At 47.2% G+C, this 18,751-nt stretch overlaps 1 protein-coding gene across 1 annotated transcript in view; it reads right to left on the reverse strand.

The window, feature by feature from the left end:
• LOC138278601 (uncharacterized) overlaps nt 1–18,751 on the reverse strand; it is a 124,029-nt gene that overhangs the window by 24,506 nt on the left and 80,772 nt on the right. Inside the window, exon 3 of the mRNA XM_069219262.1 lies at nt 11,188–12,450. Within this exon, the coding sequence (XP_069075363.1) occupies nt 11,188–12,450 (1,263 nt within the window). The remainder of the gene's footprint in view (nt 1–11,187; nt 12,451–18,751) is intronic.

Raw genomic sequence — 18,751 nt, forward strand, 5'->3', positions numbered from 1 at the left:
TTTAAAAAACAAAAAAGAAAAAAAATTGAGAAAATGTTAATAAATTATTAATCAGGAATCCAATCAGTAGACATGGAGTTATGAATTTTTAAAATGAAAAAAGTAAAATAGCGCCTAAAAGATCAAAGTGCCAACCGCGAACATATAGCTGTGTGAGACCAGTACAAAGTTGAAAGTTCTGGCCGACCAGGCTGGAGTGCGGGTCGGATACAACACAGTGGATTTCGCCTGGTCTTAGTTTGCCTTAGAAGGTAAAGTTCTGTGGGGCAAGGCTAATCGCGGTGCCCGAGGGGGAGGTGTCACCATTGGTGAGCGGCTGACCAAAGTCGCAGTGAAGAATCCTTTGTTCTGACTTAGGGACTGTAGGAGGCTGGTCCTCTATGTAGTGTGAAAAGCTAGGTTCACTGTGCAGAGGGGCCGGGCAACCACACATTGGTTTACACAGGTAAAAACTAGACCACCTAATGCTCTAATTTATATGGTAGCTTGGTCGAGCAGTTAGGCTAATCTTGCAGAAGTGCAAATTATTTCTTGAACTAACTTTATCAATAAAACAAGACACACACTCAAAAGAATAACTCAAGACCAATTAAAAAAATACTTTCGATTTTTCTAAAACTTTTAAGTCCAATATCATCAAAATCAGGTAAGTACTTTTTAAGTTATGAATTTTTGAAGTTTGGAAAATGTCCTAGTTCTGTGCTAATTATGCATCATGGGAATCAATGGAGAAATACTTTAAAAATGCATATAAATTTAGGCAATGCGTTTACCAATTTCTCTTTTTGCAGGTAGGTCGAGGTAGTCGATGGGCACTATGGGCCAGCTGGAGACATTTGGGTGGCTCCCGGTTCTGGCAGGAGCAGCGGGGAAAGCTCTGGAGCTGATGTAAGTACACTACGGGGGACAACTTGGGAAAGCACTCCACAGGTGGACTTAAAGGTAAGTCCCGCGGGTCCCCTTGGAGTGTCGAGGTTGCAAGGGGCGGGGACCCTTAGAACACAGCTGGATCTTGAGTGCAAGGCACAGGGTGGCCGGGTGCAGAGCAAATCAGTGAGCCAGGAACTGTGCACAAAGGTGCCCTTGGAAGCAGGAGGTAGGTCACTTTGAGGGTTGCTTGCAGGTCAGCAGGGTACTCTGGTGGGAGGTCCTGGTGGTTTCTGAAGTCCCTTGACTTGGGCTCCCTTCTGGTCCTTTTGCAGTCCGCAACGGACTGTCCTTCTGAGTGTCCGACGTTAGGTGACCAGTACCCTGGGATAGTAGTATGGTTCAGCCACTGGAGGGCGCAGTGCCACTAAACAGGGTTTAGTGGTCACACTTGCAGGGTTTGTCCTCTAGTCCCATCAGGCAAAGTTTGGTCTGGCTGCGGTGTCCAGTTCCTTGGTCAGCAGCCGGTCAGTGAAGTGGACTTCACTGGTCCCAGGTACTTTGTTGCAGTAGAGTGATGCCTTTACTCTGGAGGGAGATCTTTGACAATTTTCGAAGCGTAGAGATCCTCTGGGGATTTTGTAGAGTCTGTCCGATGTCCGAGCAACCCCTCAGCTGTGATTGTGGAGTCCTGGGTGCAGCAGGCAGCGTGTGGTGCCTTCTTCTTGTTGCAGCAGGACTTCAGTTCTCGAGCCTTGGGTCTTCTTTGTAGCTGGTCTTTTTTTGTCCGTGGAATCTGAATCTTTGGTCTAGGGGTGCCCACTAAATACATTATTTAGTGGGTGTTTTAGGGGAGTACTCATTAGTGACCAATGGGTCATCTACCTTAGGGTGGCTACACCCATTAAGTGACCACTTCTTGTGCGCAGAGGTCACTTCCCTACATCTGATAGGCTATTTTCCTTCCATGCAAGATGGTGGAAAATTAAATGGAGGGGTCACCTCGCATACAACACCTTAGTACTCCATGCCGTGGGTACCTAAGTACCATTTACTAGGGACTTATATTGGCAGCTAAAGGTGTTGTCAATTGTATCAATACCTTTGCAATTTTAGGGAAAGAACACTGGCATTGGGGACTTGGTTAGTAGGTCCCCAGTGCACTCCAGTCCAGGTTGCATTCAGAAACCAGGCACAAAGTGGGGGCACAGCAACAGGGTGCCAGTTTCCCACATAACTGCCCCCCCCCCAGCCCACAGATCAGGAGACTCAGCCGATATCTGGGGGAGGCTTCCTAGTCTGGCAGGCGAGGAAGAGAAGGAAAGCAGGCTGGTTAGCTGAGGGCCTACTCTGCCTTAAATCCTACTGTCCAGGTTATTTCCTATGGGCAACTGACCCACCTCTACAACTACAGGACAAAATCTGAAATGTCTTACACCTGTACCACCAGTGTTTGCACTTTCCCCTTCTGTCTTGCGGTCAGAGGTGTCCACCTCTGCTATCCCTATCTTAGCCAGGGCAACCCCTAGCTTACCCGAAGAGGTCACCCATAACTTGAGTAATCCCACCATGACCAACAGGGTCAGTGGCCTAACCTACTACTTGGTATGGGGTCAGACCACCATGCCAAGGATAATGCAGCCATAAAGGCTAGCACCCACCAGAGGCCACTGACAGCTGTCCGTGCCCTGAACCACACCTTTAGCTCCACAGGGGACAAGGCTAACCTACAGGCCTCTTTGGGTTCAGAGTGCCTGTCTACTCTCTTTTCTGTCAGCTGAGGAGCCACTAACTCAGACTGAACAGGTGCCTGACTAGTCAAGACTTCTTGGGGGTCAAGCTGGGCTTTACCACTTCTAACAGTGGACTTCTTCCCCAATGGAGCAGAAACTCCCTGACTCTCTGGTGCCTTAGTCAAAGGTTGCCCACCTTTCTTTCCTTTTGCTTTATCTTTTTCTTCTGGGGCATACTTGCAATCACTGCAGGGGCAGCACCTTCAGAACCCTTTGAAGAGGACTGGCACTGGACCAGGTCTTCCTTTATGGCTCTGAGCAACCTCTGGTTGGTCATTTCAAAGTAGACAGTCAAGGGGGAGGTCTGTACTGACTACCATCCCTCCTCCAGCTAAGGTGCACATCTATCTCTATAGGCATTACAGCTACAGGCCTATCAGTGACTTTCCCTGGGATAACCCTTACCCTGGCAGTTTCTCCTGGAATACACTGGTTTGAGAGAACCAGTCTGTCATGCACAACTGTGTGACTGGCACAGGTGCCTCTCAGGGTAGTGGCCGGGACTCCATTCACCAGTAGGTGGTAGAAGTGTCTACTCCACTCTGGAATCTCCAAATCACCTGTGGGGCCTACTTTCCAGTTAAAGGCTATGAGGACCTCTTCATCTGAGGAGTCATCCCCAATGGCTACAATGGTTACCCCCAGGGCCTTACTAGTGGGTATATATTTTGGACAAAAAGTGTCCTTGTAGTGGTGTCCTGTATTTTGACAGTTGGGGCACCATGCCTTAGTGGCATCCTAGTTTTCACCCTGACACCCACCTTTGTTTTGCGAGGTGTCTTTGGGCCCCCCCTCCTGGGCAGATTTGTGGGGGCCTAAGGATTCCTTTTCTTTATTTCTAGGGTGATACATCTTTTTCTCTTGGAGGGGAGGGGGGTTCCCTGACTCTTTCTTTTGGTCACCTCCTCCAGTTCTGGTTTTGAACGCCCTAGTTCTCACCCAGGCCTTCCTTCCAAACTCTTGGGAGAGACTGGCCCCAAAACTACTTAGTACTGGTGCAACCTTTCTTGGACACAATTACTCAAAAGGTGTTCTTTCATCATCAAATTATTATACAGCCCTTCATAATCATGTATCTTGTTGCCCTCTAACCAACCACTTACCATCTTTACTGAAAAGTCCACATATTCTACCCAGGACTGACTCTGGGATTTCTGAGTCCCTCTGAATTTAATGCGTTATTCGTCAGTGGTAAATCCAAAGCCCTCAATCAGGGTACCCTATATGAGGTCATAGGATTTAGCATATTTTTCACTCTGTGTCAGGAGCCTATCCCTGCACTTTCCTGAGAATAATTCCCTCAATAGAGTGCCCACTGCTTCTTTTGGATTTCCCTCCCAATGGAGGCTTTTACAAAAACATTTAACCACTTCTAGATATCATTTCCTTTTTGCAAGGGGGGTTGGGGGACAACTCCTTTTGGGAGTCCTAGGTTGAAAGATCTTTCTTTCTCCCTATATATTAGTATGCTGCCACAAGAGATGGGTGCTAAGCCCAGCTATCTCCTTCTCATTTCTAGCTCTAAAATTTGAGCCTCAAAGGGCAACCTATGGGATAACTTGTCTAGAACCACATCCTCCTCTGAGATGGCTCTTGAACGTGGGGCAGAGGGGCTCCTCCTTTGTCCCCAGCTTCTTCCCCTCCCCCAGAGACTTCATCATCTACTTCATCTATGGGGTGATCTTTTTCATGCTGGGCCACCAGAAGCCTATCTGTGCTGGGGCTTTGTCCAGGACAATTTTTTTGTACAGTTGACAGAGTCCAATTAACTGGGCAAAGCTATATGCCTGGTAAGGGACCATGTCGAGCTGCTGGCTCTAGCTCTCTGTATCTGTCATGTTTACTTTAATAACGTTGGGACCTTTTTATATATTTGGAACCCATTTTTGGATAAGGCCAACTAAAGAAGGACTTTTAAACTTTTGCTGTTGTTATAGGGACCTAACCAGGGCCCTAACAGTTATTTTAAAAATTTGCTAAAAATTCTAGACAATTGAAAAAAAAATAGCAAATAAGAGAAAGACAATTTTTGAGTTATTTGTGTGCTCACAAATTGACATAATGTCAATGCAAAGTCTTTATCCCACCACTGAGACACCAAATGTAGGAGGCTGACCCTCTATGTAGTGGGCAAAGTTAGGCACACTGTGCAGAGGGTCTGGGCAACCACACGTTGGTTTACAGAGGTAAAAACTAGACCACCTCATGTTCTAATTTTTATGGTAGCTTGGTCGAGCAGTTAGGCTAATCTTGAAGAAGTGCAAAGAATTTGTTGTACTCACAGTATCAATAAAGCAAGCCCCACACTCAAAAGAATAACTCAAGACCAATTTACAAAACTACTTCAGATTTTTATAAAAATTTTAAGACCATGATCATCAAAGTCGGGTAAGTACTTTTTAAGTTATGAATTTTTGAAGTTTGGAAAATGTTTCACCTCTGTGTTTAATTACGCACCTTAGGAATCAATGGAGAAATACTTTACAAATGCATATAAATTCAGGCAATGTGTTTACCAATGTTTCCTGTTACAGGTAGCTTGAGGTTGTCCTTGGGCAATATGGGTGAGTTGGAAAAGTTTGGGCAGCTCCCGGTTCTTGTGGGAGCAACAGGAAAAAGTCTCTGGAGCTGGTGCAAGCCACTGAGGGGGACCAGTTGGAACAGCACAGCACAGGTGGACTTGAAGGTAAGTCACAAAGGTCCCCTTGGAGTGTTGAGGTCGCAAGGGGTGGGGGACCCTTAGAACACAGCTGGATATGCAGTGCAGGGCACAGGGTGGCCGGGTGCAGAGAGAATCAGTGAGGCACAAGCTGAGCGCAAAGGTTCCTGTGGGCAGAGGTCACTTCCCTACACCTGATAGGCTTTTTTCCTTCCATGCAAGAAGGAGGAAAATTAAATGGAGAGGTCACCTTACATGCAATACCTTTGGGGTGGTGGTGTAGGCTGGGGCTGACCACTCCTCCTGTCCTTTGTCTGATTTTCCACCATTGCTCCTGCCAAAATTGGGGGTTTGCAACGGGGCAGCCATCTGCTGCCAGCAGCAGGCTAGGGGGTTGAGTTTCAAGGGCAGTGAGCTCTCTAAAGCACGGTAGCAGGCCAGTGCACATTCCTGAGGAGGGGGTGTTTACACCTCCACCAAGGAAGGGCTTGGCCTGGGACTCAGAGAGCATGATCTTTCACCCCAGGGTCTCCAAATCTTGTTGGGTTATGGCAGACTGGCCGTAACTGGCCATCAACCATGCCAGGATAGTTAGCTTTTGCAGGGGCACCTCTAAAGTGACCCCTGGGTACAATTTGCAATAAATCCAAAACTGGTACCAGTTTGGATTTATCATTGTGAGTTGTTTGATACCAAACAACCCAGGGTTCAGAGTAGCCATTATGTAGCTGTGAAACTCTTACTGGCCAGTGTCCAGCACATGCATTTAAAATGGCTGCTCTGTTCACTTACTATGTCCCAAGTTTGTCAAGAACACAGTGGGGGCATATTGCTCATGCAGGTATGCCCTCAGACAGTATAGTGCACCCTGCCTTAAGGACAGAAGGTCTTTCAGAGGGATGACTTACCTATATTGAATGCAGCGTACAGTGGACAAGGCACACAGGCTGTATGCCATGTCGAGTTTGCATTTTAGGATTGCACCAGGACACTGCTGGGTGCATCTGGATGCATGGCCCTTGAGGGTGACAAAATCTGTGCTGCTGCTCTCAGCGGCCTACCTTCAGTACCCCATGCCCTGGGGTACCATTTACTAGGGACATATAATGGCAGCTAAAGGTGTTGCCAATTGTATCAATACCTTTGCAATTTTAGGGAAAGAACAGTGGCATTGGGGGCTTGGTTAGCAGGTCCCAGTGTACTCCAGTCCAAACTACAATCAGAAACCAGGATAAAAGTTTGTGGGGGGTGCCAGTTTCCCACAGGGACTGATTTAGAACTCGGTGGACAGGTTACTCTATCACAATGGTGACAGATATCCCATCCACCGAAATCTAAATCCCATTGGACATAATGGGACTGAGATATCGGCAGACAGGATATCCGTCACTATTGTGATTGAGTCACCTGTCCGCTGAGTTCTAAATCAAGCCCTTAGTCTCTTTTTTTGGAAGTCAAAGATCTCCAGCGGGACAAAGCTGCAGGCTGTAGCCAATAAGGGCTCTACAGGCCGGTAACGCCCCCTGCGAGGAGTCGCTGAACAGCATTTGCTGCCACAGAGAAGAACGTAGGGGGAACTGCCGCAAAGTCAGGTCAACCAGTGATGCAACCTGGCAGGTTTGATGAACAGCTAGGTCTTGGTCTCCTCTCGGTTCCTAGCGACCTTTTTGGTGGAAAATGTAATAAGTCCCAAGTTTTGGATTTGGGTTGTCTTAGCACCATCCCATAGGATCCAGGACGAGAGGGACATCACTTGTAGGATCATGACTCACTCAGGCTAGGTAGAGGTGCGTGTTTAAGATGGTTAGTGGCTTTTTTGTCCCTGGGTTCTCATCAGGATAGCCTTTGGGAGTCAGTCTGGCAGTTCTGGCATCAAGGAAAATTGCAGGGCACAACCAGCTTGGCAGATCTCTGGAGCCTTGAAGCAGGCTACAGGTAGCAGAGCAGTACTTCTTGGTGAAGCAAAGCAGTCTTCTGAAGCACACAGTAGGCAACAGCATCAGGCAGTCCTCTGAGAGTCCTTTTGTGTATGAAAGTACACTCTTTTTTGGCATGTTGCCCCCTATTTCTGCCTGATGTCAGTGTGTTTGACTGTGTCACCAGGATCCTGCTAACCAGGACCCCAGTACTTACACTCTCTCTCCTCTCAATATTGTCACTGCATACTGGTGACTCAGTATTTCATCCCAAATTGGCATACTGGTCACCCCTTATAAATTCCTAGTATATGGTACTTAGGTACCCACGGCATTGGGGTTCCAGGGGATCCCTATGGGCTGCAGGATTACTTTTGCTACCCATCGGGAGCCCATGCAAGGGCTTCTACAGGACTGCCATTGCAGCAGGTGTGAAATGGTGCATGCACCCTTTCACTGCCATTTACATGCACCAGCTCACTTATAGGTCACCTATATGTCAGGCCTTCCAACCCTGAAGGTTGGGTGCAAAGTACCTGTGTGTGAGGGCACCCCTACACTAGCAGAGGTGCCCCCACATCCTCCAGGACCATCTTCCCAGACTTCTTGAGTGCGAGGATACCATTTTACGCGTGCACTGGACATAGGTCAATATCTATGCAAAGCTGCACAATGGTAACTCCGAATATGGCAATGTAAGGTGTCTAACATCTTGGAATTATACCCCAATACTGATTCTAGTATTGCTTGTGTCATTCCATGCACTCTGGGGGCTCCACAGTGGACCCTCAGTACTGCCATACCAGCCTTCTGAGGTTTTCCAGGCAGCCCCAGCTGCTGCCACCTCACAGACAGGTTTCTGCCCTCCTGTTGCTCAAGCAGCTCAAGTCCAGGAAGGCAGAACAAAGCATTTTCTTTGGGAGAGGGGTGTTACACCCTCTCCTTTTGGAAATAGGTGTTACAGGCATGGGAGGGGTAGTCTCCCACAGCCTCAGGAAATGCTTTGATGGGCACAGATGGTGCCCTCTTTGCATAATCCAGTCTACACCAGTTCAGGGACCCCCAGTCCCTGCTCTGGCGCAAAACTGGACAAAGGAAAGGGGAGTGACAACTCCGTGGTGCCCAGAGCTCCTCCAGAGTGTCCCTGGGTTTTGACATCTTAGATTCCAAGGTGGTGGGGCACTCTGGGAGCATCTGAGTGGCCAGTGCCAGCAGGTGACTTCAGAGCCCTCAAATGATAGGTGCTTACTTGTGAAGCTGACCAATCCCCCTTTCAGGGCTATTTAGGGTCTCTCTCCTGGGTGTTTCCTCAGATTCGGATTGAAAGACTCCATCAGAAATCCTCTGCATCCTTTACTTCACCTTCTACCAACAAACCTGCATCTGGACCCTCCAGGAACTCTACAAACTGCAACAAAGAAGCCAAGACGACTTCTGCAACATTGTGTCTTCAGCTCCTGCCAGCAACTGCCACTGCTTCCAGGTTGTGCACCCTCAGAGGACAGCCAGTCTTCAGCCTGCACCGGAAGAACGAAGGGATCTTCCTTGAAGTGAAGGAGTCACTTTCCTACTTCATACGGCACCCCTCTGCAGCGCGACTGGTGGCGTGGGTCCCCTCTCCTGGCAAAGTGCTTGGATCCAGCAACACGGTGATGGACTGAAGTGGTCCCGAGGGTCCTAAGGTCCAGGTGTCCAACTTTGGTGGAGGTAAGAGCTTGCCTCCCCACGCAAGACAGTACCCCTTGCACTGCGTGTTTTGCAGTTGGCAAGGCTTGTGTGCGACCTTCCAAGAAGTTCTTTGTGCACAGCACATCTTCAGCCCCCAGCACTCCTTCCTGCAACGCACAGCTTCCTGAGTGGTTCTCTGGCGGCGTGGCATCCCTTTGTGTAGTGCTGCGTGGGCCTCCATTCGCACCTTCTTTGTCCCCATGCTGGGGGACTCCTCAGCGCACTGCCTGGTCTTCTGAGGGATCTCTGAGTTGCTCAGAGACCCCTCTGCCACCCCCTCCTGGGTGGAGGCCAGCGCCAATTTCCACTATCCGCGTGCTTTGCATGTGCCAAGACTTGTTGCTGGAATCCAGGCAAGCAAACCAGACTGCAATCATCCATCCGGCGTGGGACATCATCAGCAGAAACCCGCATCTGTCTTCTTAGGTGCAGTACTGACTGTTCTTCTTCACCGGTAGTTCTTGTTTTGCATCTTCATCTGGGTTAGCAGGGGCTGCTGTTCTCCCTGGACTCTTCAGTGCTTCTTGGACTTGGTCTCCTTCTTCCACAGGTCTTCAGATCCAGGAATCCATCATTGGTGTCTTGCAGTCTCTTCCGGTTCCTGCATAATCTTCTATCACAACTTCTTGCGTGTTCTAGGAAACCTACTGTGATTTACCCCTGCTTTCCTGGGCTCTGGGGTGGGTTCTATTACCTATGTTTAGTGTTTTCTTACACTCTCATCGCCCCCCTACACACTACACTTTCCTAGGTGTAAAACCGACTTTCGCATTGCACTACTTTAGTATATGTTCCTCCTAGGCCCATTTCAAACTATTGTGATTTTCACTATTTGCACTGTTTTCGAACTGTTTTTACAGCTATTACTGCATTCTAGTGTGTATATTGCTTACCTCTTAAGGTAGTATAGTCTCTAAGGTATTTTTGGCATTGGTGTCACCAAATAAAAGTACTTTATTTTTGTAACACTGAGTATTTTCTTTTATGTGTGTAAGTGCTGTGTGACTACTTTGGTATTGCATGAGCTTTGCATGTCTGCTAGATAAGCCTTGCCTACTCAGCTACAGCTACCCCTTGACAGCCTGGCTTCTAGACACTGACTACATTTCACTAATAAGGGATAACTGGACCTGGTATAAGGTGTAAGTACCTTTGGTACCCACTACAAACCAGGCCAGCCTCCTACATTTTGCAGGCCCAGAAAGTGAACTGAAGAGTTGGTCTGAGGATCCACTTTTTATATCTGGTGCCTCCTTTGAAGTAGTAGAAGTTTCTGGAGGTTCCCCTTTCAGAAGTGTTTGGAATGTCCTGCCTCCCTGCCCTGGTCCCACACTGTCTGCAGGCACAACAGGCTACTGTGAAGTTCTTTGTGTGAGAGCAGGACACAGCCTACTGAATTGAAAGGGGCGCTGTGTCCATCTTTCCCTCCCCCCCCAATACTGCCCGAGATGGCGTATCCAGGCACACATAGTCCCCTCTATTATGTGGCTGTATGGGAGGAATATACAAAAGCCAATAGTCAAGTACGCCCAGTCATGTGACCCAGGAATAGGCTACAGGCACCAGATGGTTAGGACAGGAAAATGCAAACTTTCTACAAGTGGCATTTTCAAAATTGCGACTTAAAATCCAACTTTACCATCCAAGATTTTAAATTACCATTTCTCAGACACCAAACATGACTTTCATACCTGCTCCTAATCAAAAGGTATCACTTATTACATGTAATAAGGTAAACCAATATTATCATACGGAAGAGGTATGCCTTGTGGTAGTGAAAAAAGAATTTGTGAGTTGTTCATGATCAGGACATGTGAAACTTAAAAGTGCATGTCATATTTTTTTATTACAATACACCATGCCCTATGGGCTGTCTCAGGACTACCTTAGGGGTGACTTACATGCAATGAAAAGAGCTTAAGTCTTGGCAAAGGGGTTATTATGCCAAGTCGAACTGGCAGTTCAAACTGCCAACAGGCTGCAATGGATGGCCTGAAACATGTTTTAAGGGGCTATTTAAGTGGGTGACACAATAAGTGCTGTAGGCCCACTAGTAGGGTGAAGGCAAAAAGTTTGCATCACTTATTCCTAACCACAAATTGGCTGCATCTAGAAACAGTTTAATCTCAGAAGCACATTAAGCTCTGGACATGGTCACTATCCATTCCCCAAACTTTATTGAATAGATGCAGTAATGAGACATGCAGCTACATTAATGACCTACCTTTTGCTGAGAAATCTGCTCCAATTCTTCTATTTCTATCTTCATTATGTGTCTTCCTTCAATTTGAGAATATAAATCAAATTGCTGACTGCCAAAAGGGTACCCATGCTCCTGACACCGTGAGAGAAGCATAGTCATCACACTGTCCTCGTCACTGATGAAGATTATATCTTCCAGAGATGTGGAAGGGTTTTCTTCTGAATATTGCTGAAGTACATCAGCCACCCTTCTGGTATAGTCAGCTTGGGACATGAAATGGTCCTTCATTTTAGGACTGAGGAGAGCTAAGGAGGAAAACTTGTGTTTTTCAGAATAACCCAGAATTGCATACAGAGCTTCTCTAAAGCATGTGTTGATTCCCTCTGTCCTTGCATCTGGCAACGTGGGAGAACTATGAAGCGAAGCCATCATGGTGATGACCCTCTGACATTTTCCAAGTGGAGAGACCTTATCTTGGCTAGAGACAGAAATCATTGGTCTCACAAAGCTTTCTGTTGCAGGGACTGCAATCTCAGTAGAACAGTGACCTTGTTTGCTTTTTAGCAGATATATCAACATGTCTGAACGATGAACGAGATGCACATCATTGTCCCGGAGCAGCAACAGCATCAGCTTCCCTTTCCTCTTTACAGACGTTGGGGGCCTAGATCTGAGGTGGATGAATTCCATTACATTGTCTTTGACTCTATCAAGGCTTCGTCTGGGCCCATGGAGCAGTATGGCTGGATCTCTTAGGTCATATATCATCTCTAGCTCTACTTGAAAAGGTGACAAGTCAATGATTTTCTGAAAATCTTTCATCAGCATGAGTCCTTGAGGGGTCACAGAAACTGACGTAGTTATCCATTCTAAGTCATGTATGAAATTTAAAATCCTAGCCTCCGTTTGAGCAAACATATCCTTGAATCCCACCAGGAGTATCTCGAACAACCCACTATCCCCATTCTGGAAGATGTTCCCTGACAACCTTTCTCCTGAATCTTTGAATATGCATTTGACCCAGCACTGGAGGAGCAGCCATTCGTACACTGCAAACCTATTAATGTCAACAGGGTAACTTTTCTGGCACAATAATCTCTGTAAGATCCTTTCAGCTTCTAATGCCTGTTCCAGGGTAGATCCAGTAATGGAAAGCTCGTGGCCAAGTTTCAGCTCTACAGGAAACCCCAGATGAGTATAAATCTCCAGAACCAGTTCCTTCAGGTTGATGGACCTCAGGAATGACAGTTTTACAGAAGACAGCCTCAGGTGACATCTTCGATTCTGAATTATGCAATAGAAAAAGAACAAATGAAGTCAGTGTAGTTGTAAAATTATTGCACCTTGTTTTAGCAACCATCCATTTCAATATTTAAAATATTAAAATATTTGGAACAGTGTTTTCTTCCTCACCTTGACATTCACATAAAGTGCCATATGTTCTTTCCAAAAACCACTACTAGTGTCTGTAGCGTTACCTGAACAAGTTATAGAAGTCTGACCTCATCAATGCTTCCCTGTAACCCCTCAAATGGTTTCACATTGAGGTTTGCAGCTTTGCCCGCACTTACAAAGCACTGAAATGGAACACTTTTGAATATCTCCACCACAAACTCAGGAGAACAAAAAACTTCAACCACAATATACCAGAACTTTCTTTGCAACGCACCAACAATATGCAACCTTCTGCCTACATACACCATAAATAGTTTCTCATTCTCAACCTTTCACAAAACTCAAATAACACCCACCGGATAACCCCAACCCTAATCCATTATCTTACACTTTTACCCATAAGTAGTTCTACGTATGCTGCCAGCTCTTGGCCCAGTAATATCTGATTTTCTTTCTCAGCTGACTGTGTGTTGGGGCAGGAATGTCCCTTGCTTGGTGGACAGTCATGGCCCTGGCTCTGTGTGCCAAGCCCCACTGTGATTATCTTGTATTCTGGTATTTGGATTTTGACTCCGGCCTCATGCTAATCTAGTATGTGTGCAACAGCATAGGCCAGCCCTCTGAGAGCAGTTCGGGTCAGGACATGAGGAATGCACCAAGGATGTCCTCTATAGTGGCTAAAGACTACTTGTCCTGTCAGGGGATCATGTGTGTAGCACAATGGTGGCAGCATACTGCATGTTTAGAAACAGAAGTGGAGCCCTACTGAACTCAGTTCTTGCGCTGGGATCCAGAGTGCACGCATGTATGTATGTGTGAGTAGATTCCATGTTACCCACATAGCTAGGGTCTTGTTGAGCCAGAGTGACACAGGTCTACAGGTTCCATTTTGAAAGCCCGTGGCGAGTTCATGTGCGAAAGATGGAGGTGGAGGTGAGGTTTCTTTCCCAGAGAGTGGAAGTGTATTACTGATATTCCTGATACTGAAGGTAGGGAACACAGACACTGAAGTGGAGCAAGTGACAAACTTCATATTAGAAATTCGATTAGGCCTCCTTTGATTCAGAGGGCTGCTGATTATTCTTCCCAGTGACTGGCATTTGGTGGATGACAGAGGTGAAGGGTGAGTCTGTAGCATCTGTTGTCAAGGAGTGTCAGATGCATATTCAAACCCAACAGCCATGTGGCCCAGGAACAGGCACCAAATGGTTAGGACGGAAAAATGCAAACTTTCTAAAAGTGGAATTTTCAAAATTGTGACTTAAAATCCGACTTTACCATCCAAGAAGATTTTAAATTACAATTTCTCAGACACCAAACATGACTTTCCTACCTGCTCCCAATTAAAAGGTATCACTTAATAAATGTAATGAGGTAAACCAATATTATCATAAGGGGGAGGTATGCCTCATGGTAGTGAAAAACAAATTAGTGAGTTTTTCATGATCAGGACATGTAAAAACTTAAAAGTGCCTGAAACCCTTGTGCCTATGTTCTGGGTGCTCCAGTATGGAGAAGACTCTGCTGTGAGGAGCATCCCTCCAGGCAAAGGCTGAGTCCCAAGACAACCTGAGAAGGACAAATGAAAGCATAAATGCCCCAAATGAATGCTGTTAGGGCATACAGAGACTTTCTGCCTTCCTACATAAAGGTGAGAGTTGTTGACTCACTTGTGTTCTAGTTTCAAGCTCTGTTTGATCAATGAGAGGGTGCTCCACTTACACTGAGTACCACTGTGCAACTAGTGCTGGTGTCTACCTGACAGCCAAGTTCTCAGATGTGAGCAGACTTCAACTGTAGTCAAATCTGAAGGAAGAGCTGTCTCCGTGTCCTGGAATGTCTGGAGAGTCCAAGCTTGAAGAAGTGAGCCATCCATACAGGAGGAGCTGAGAGTGTGACTGGTGTGCTTCTGGCTCGGATCCAGCCACAATGAAAGAAGTGGAGGATTTGTAGCACTGCTGGGACATTCCTGGGTAGATCCCTGCACTCACCCTGCTGTACTAGCCATGACACTTGTCCAAGTGTACCCCAGCAGTCTGCTCCACTGAAGAAGAAACATGTGAAGCTGTATCACTTGTCAAAGTGTGCCTGAACAAAGTGATATTGCAGCAAGCCCCTGGCACTTACAAACGTGGTAGCTGTGTGGACTACTATTTGAAGACACTTGTCATTGTGTGTCGAGCAACTGTGTGACTTCCCAAGCAACCCAACGGTCAACTCCAGATCTGCAGTTGTAGTAGGACTGCATCAATGTCTCATCCCAGGCAGGCCAGAGTGGCTGAACCAGAGACTTACCCAGTTCAGAAGAAAGAGGTCCGACTGCAACCTGTGGGCCTACCTGCCACTGATGCTGTTCACCTAGGGGAGGGCTGCTGTCTGAAGACAGCTATTCACCACCACTCCTCCAGAACTGATGCAATGCAACTTGATTCGGGTCCACATTTCACTCATAAGAACCAACGCTGCATGACACATCTCTACACAGAACCCGGCATCACTCATCATAACTGCCACTGCACAGCGCAATGCCACACATCCAGGATATAAGGTACAATTCTCTGTGGGCCTAATCTGATTCCTGCATCCAGCCCGTGCTCCACTGCGGTCAGCTTGAACATGTGACTTTATCCCGGTTTCGCACAACCAGATAAGCACAGTTGGTGCTCTGTGCTTTTAGGCACTATTTTTACCTAATTGTTTTAAACTGCATATCTGCCAATCTACTAATTGGATGTTTGTCATTTTTGGTGTCATTTTATGTATGAAATTCTAATCTATTTTACTAAATTGAGTTGGTATTTTCTTTGTTTTTTCACTTTATTACTGCCTAAATACTTTATACATTGCCTCCAAGTTAATACTGACTGTTTGTGAGCCAAGCAATCAGAGGGGTAACCACAGGTTAATGAAGTGACTTTTGAATTTCACCCTGACAGGGATTGTGTCTGTAGTTTTAGAAGGGCTTAGCCCCACCCCTCATTTCTCACAAACACCAATTCTCATTTAAGGGATTGAAAAATACAGGATCTATGCCATTAACTTACCATCAACAGTGGCTAACATCAGGGTTCCAGAAACACCAATTTGCTTACAAGGATTTCAGAACGCACAGGACCTGTACCATAAATGTCTAGATAGTAGTGTCTAATACTGGAGCCCAAGAAACACCAATTTTCATCCCAGGGTTTGAAGCATACGATTTGTTCCCTCAACTTCCAGACAGCAGTGACTAAAGCGAGGGTTCCACAAACACCAATTCTCTTCGAAGGTTTTTAAACATACAAGATCTATGCCATAAACTTACAGACAGCACTGGTTAATGATAGGGTTTCAGAAAGCATACCAACTCCAAGCCAAAGGAACAAAACACACAGAATCAAAACATCCAGACAACAGTGATTAATCCTAATATGCACAATATCATAAGAAAACACAATACACAGATATACTAAAAATAAAGGTACTTTATTTTTATGACAATATGCCAAAAGTATCTCAGTGAGTACCCTCAGCATGAGAATGCCCAATATACACAAGATATATGTACACAATACCAAAAATATGCAGTAATAGCAAAAGGAAGTAATGCAAGCAGTGTAAAGTTACAGTAGATTGCAATAGGAGCTCATAGGTATAGGGGCAACACAAACCATATACTCCAAAAGTGGAGTGCGAACCACGAATGGACCCCAAACCTATGTGAGCTTGTAGCGGGTCGCTGGGACTGTAAGAAAACAGTGAGGGTTAGAAAAATAGCCCACCCCAAGACCCTGAAAGGTAGGTGTAAAGTGCACCTACAACCCCCAGAGTGCACAGAAGTCGTGATAGGGGGATTCTGCAAGGAAGACCAACACCAGCAAAGCAACAACAGTGGATTTCCGGACCTGAGTACCTGTAAGACAAGGGGACCAAGTCCAAGAGTCGTGACAGTGTCGAGAGTGGGCAGATGCCCAGGAAGGGCCAGCTGAGGATGCAAGGAAGCTGCCACCGGGTGGAAGAAGCTTGGTGTTCTACAAGAACGAAGAGGACTAGGAACTTCCCCTTTGGAGGATGGATGTCCCACGTTGTGAAGAAGCTTGCAGAGGTGTTCGCACGCAGAAAGACCGCAAACAAGCCTTGCTAGCTGCAAGGGTCGCGGTTACGGTTTTTGGATGCTGCTGTGGCCCAGGAGGGACCAGGATGTCGCCACTTGGATGAGGAGACAGAGGGGGCGCCCAGCAAGTCAGGGAGCCCTCACAGAAGCAGGCAGCACCCACAGAAGTACCGGAACAGGCACTTGGAAGAGGAGTGAACCAGAGTCCACCCGAAGTCAGAAAAGGGAGTCCCTTGACGCCAGAGGACAACTCAGAAGGTTGTGCACTGCAGGTTAGAGTGTCGGGGACCCTGGCTTGGTTGTGCATGAAGGAAATCCTGGAAGAGTGCACAGGAGCCGGAGCAGCTGCAAATCACGCGGTACCAGCAATGCAGTCTAGTGTGGGGAGGCAAGGACTTACCTCCACCAAACTTGGACTGAAGAGTCACTGGACTGTGGGAGTCACTTGGACAGAGTTGCTGAGTTCCAGGGACCACGCTCGTCGTGCTGAGAGGGGACCCAGAGGACCAGTGATGCAGTCTTTTGTTGCCTGCGGTTGCAGGGGGAAGATTCCGTCGACCCACGGGAGATTTCTTCAGAGCTCCTGGTGCAAGAAGGAGGCAGGCTACCCCCAGAGCATGCACCACCAGGAAACAGGCGAGAAAGACGGCAGGATGAAGCGATACAAGGTTGCAGTAGTCGTCTTTGCTACTTTGTTGCGGTTTTGCAGGCGTCCTGAGCAGTCAGCAGTCGATCCTTTGGCAGAAGGTGAAGAGGGAAATGCAGATGAACTCTGGTGAGCTCTTGAATTCGGTATCTGAAGAATTCCCCAAAGCAGAGATCCTAAATAGCCAGAAAAGGAGGTTTGGCTACCTAGGAAGGAGGATAGGCTAGTAAGAAAGGTAAGAGCCTATCAGAAGGAGTCTCTGATGTCACCTGCTGGCCCTGGCCACTCAGAGCAGTCCAGTGTGCCAGCACACCTCTGAATCCAAGATGGCAGAGATCTGGGGCACGCTGGAGGAGCTCTGGGCACCTCCCCTGGGAGGTGCAGGTCAGGGGAGTGGTCACTCCCCTTTCCTTTGTCCAGTTTTGCACCAGAGCAGGGCTGGGGCATCCCTGAACCAGTGTAGACTGGCTTATGCAGAGATGGGCACCATCTGTGCCCATCAAAGCATTTCCAGAGGCTGGGGGAGGCTACTCCTCCCCAGCCCTGACACCTATTTCCAAAGGGAGAGGGTGTAACACCCTCTGTCTGAGGAAGTCCTTTGTTCTGCCTTCCTGGGCCAGGCCTGGCTGGACCCCAGGAGGGCAGAAACCTGTCTGAGGGGTTGGCAGCAGCAGCAGCTACAGTGAAACCCCAGAAAAGGGAGTTTGGCAGTACACGGGTTCTGTGCTAGAGACCCGGTGGATCATGGAATTGTCCCTCCAATGCCAGAATGGCATTGGGGTGACAATTCCATGATCCTAGACATATTATATGGCCATGTTCGGAGTTACCATTGTGACGCTGTACATAGGTAGAGACCTATGTACAGTGCACGCGTGTAATGGTGTCCCCGCACTCACAAAGTCAGGGGAATCTGCTCTGAACGATGGGGGGGCACCTTGGCTAGTGCCAGGGTGCCCTCACACTAAGTAACTTTGCACCCAACCTTCACTAGGTGAAGGTTAGACATATAGGTGACTTATAAGTTACTTAAGTGCAGTGGTAAATGGCTGTGAAATAAAGTGGACGTTATTTCACTCAGGCTGCACTGGCAGGCCTGTGTAAGAATTGTCAGATCTCCCTATGGGTGGCAAAAGAAATGCTGCAGCCCATAGGGATCTCCTGGAACCCCAATGCCCTGGGTACCTCAGTACCATATACTAGGGAATTATATGGGTGTACCAGTATGCCAATGTGAATTGGTGAAATTGGTCACTAGCCTGTTAGTGACAATTTAGAAATCAGAGAGAGCATAACCACTGAGGTTCTGGTTAGGATAGCCTCAGTGAGACAGTTAGTCATCACACAGGGAGCACATACAGGGCACATACTTATGAGTACTGGGGCCCTGCCTGGCAGGAACACAGTGACACATACACTAAAACAACATATATACAGTGAAATATGGGGGT

Source organism: Pleurodeles waltl, chromosome 2_2, assembly GCF_031143425.1.
Source record: "Pleurodeles waltl isolate 20211129_DDA chromosome 2_2, aPleWal1.hap1.20221129, whole genome shotgun sequence".
NCBI lineage: Eukaryota > Metazoa > Chordata > Amphibia > Caudata > Salamandridae > Pleurodeles > Pleurodeles waltl.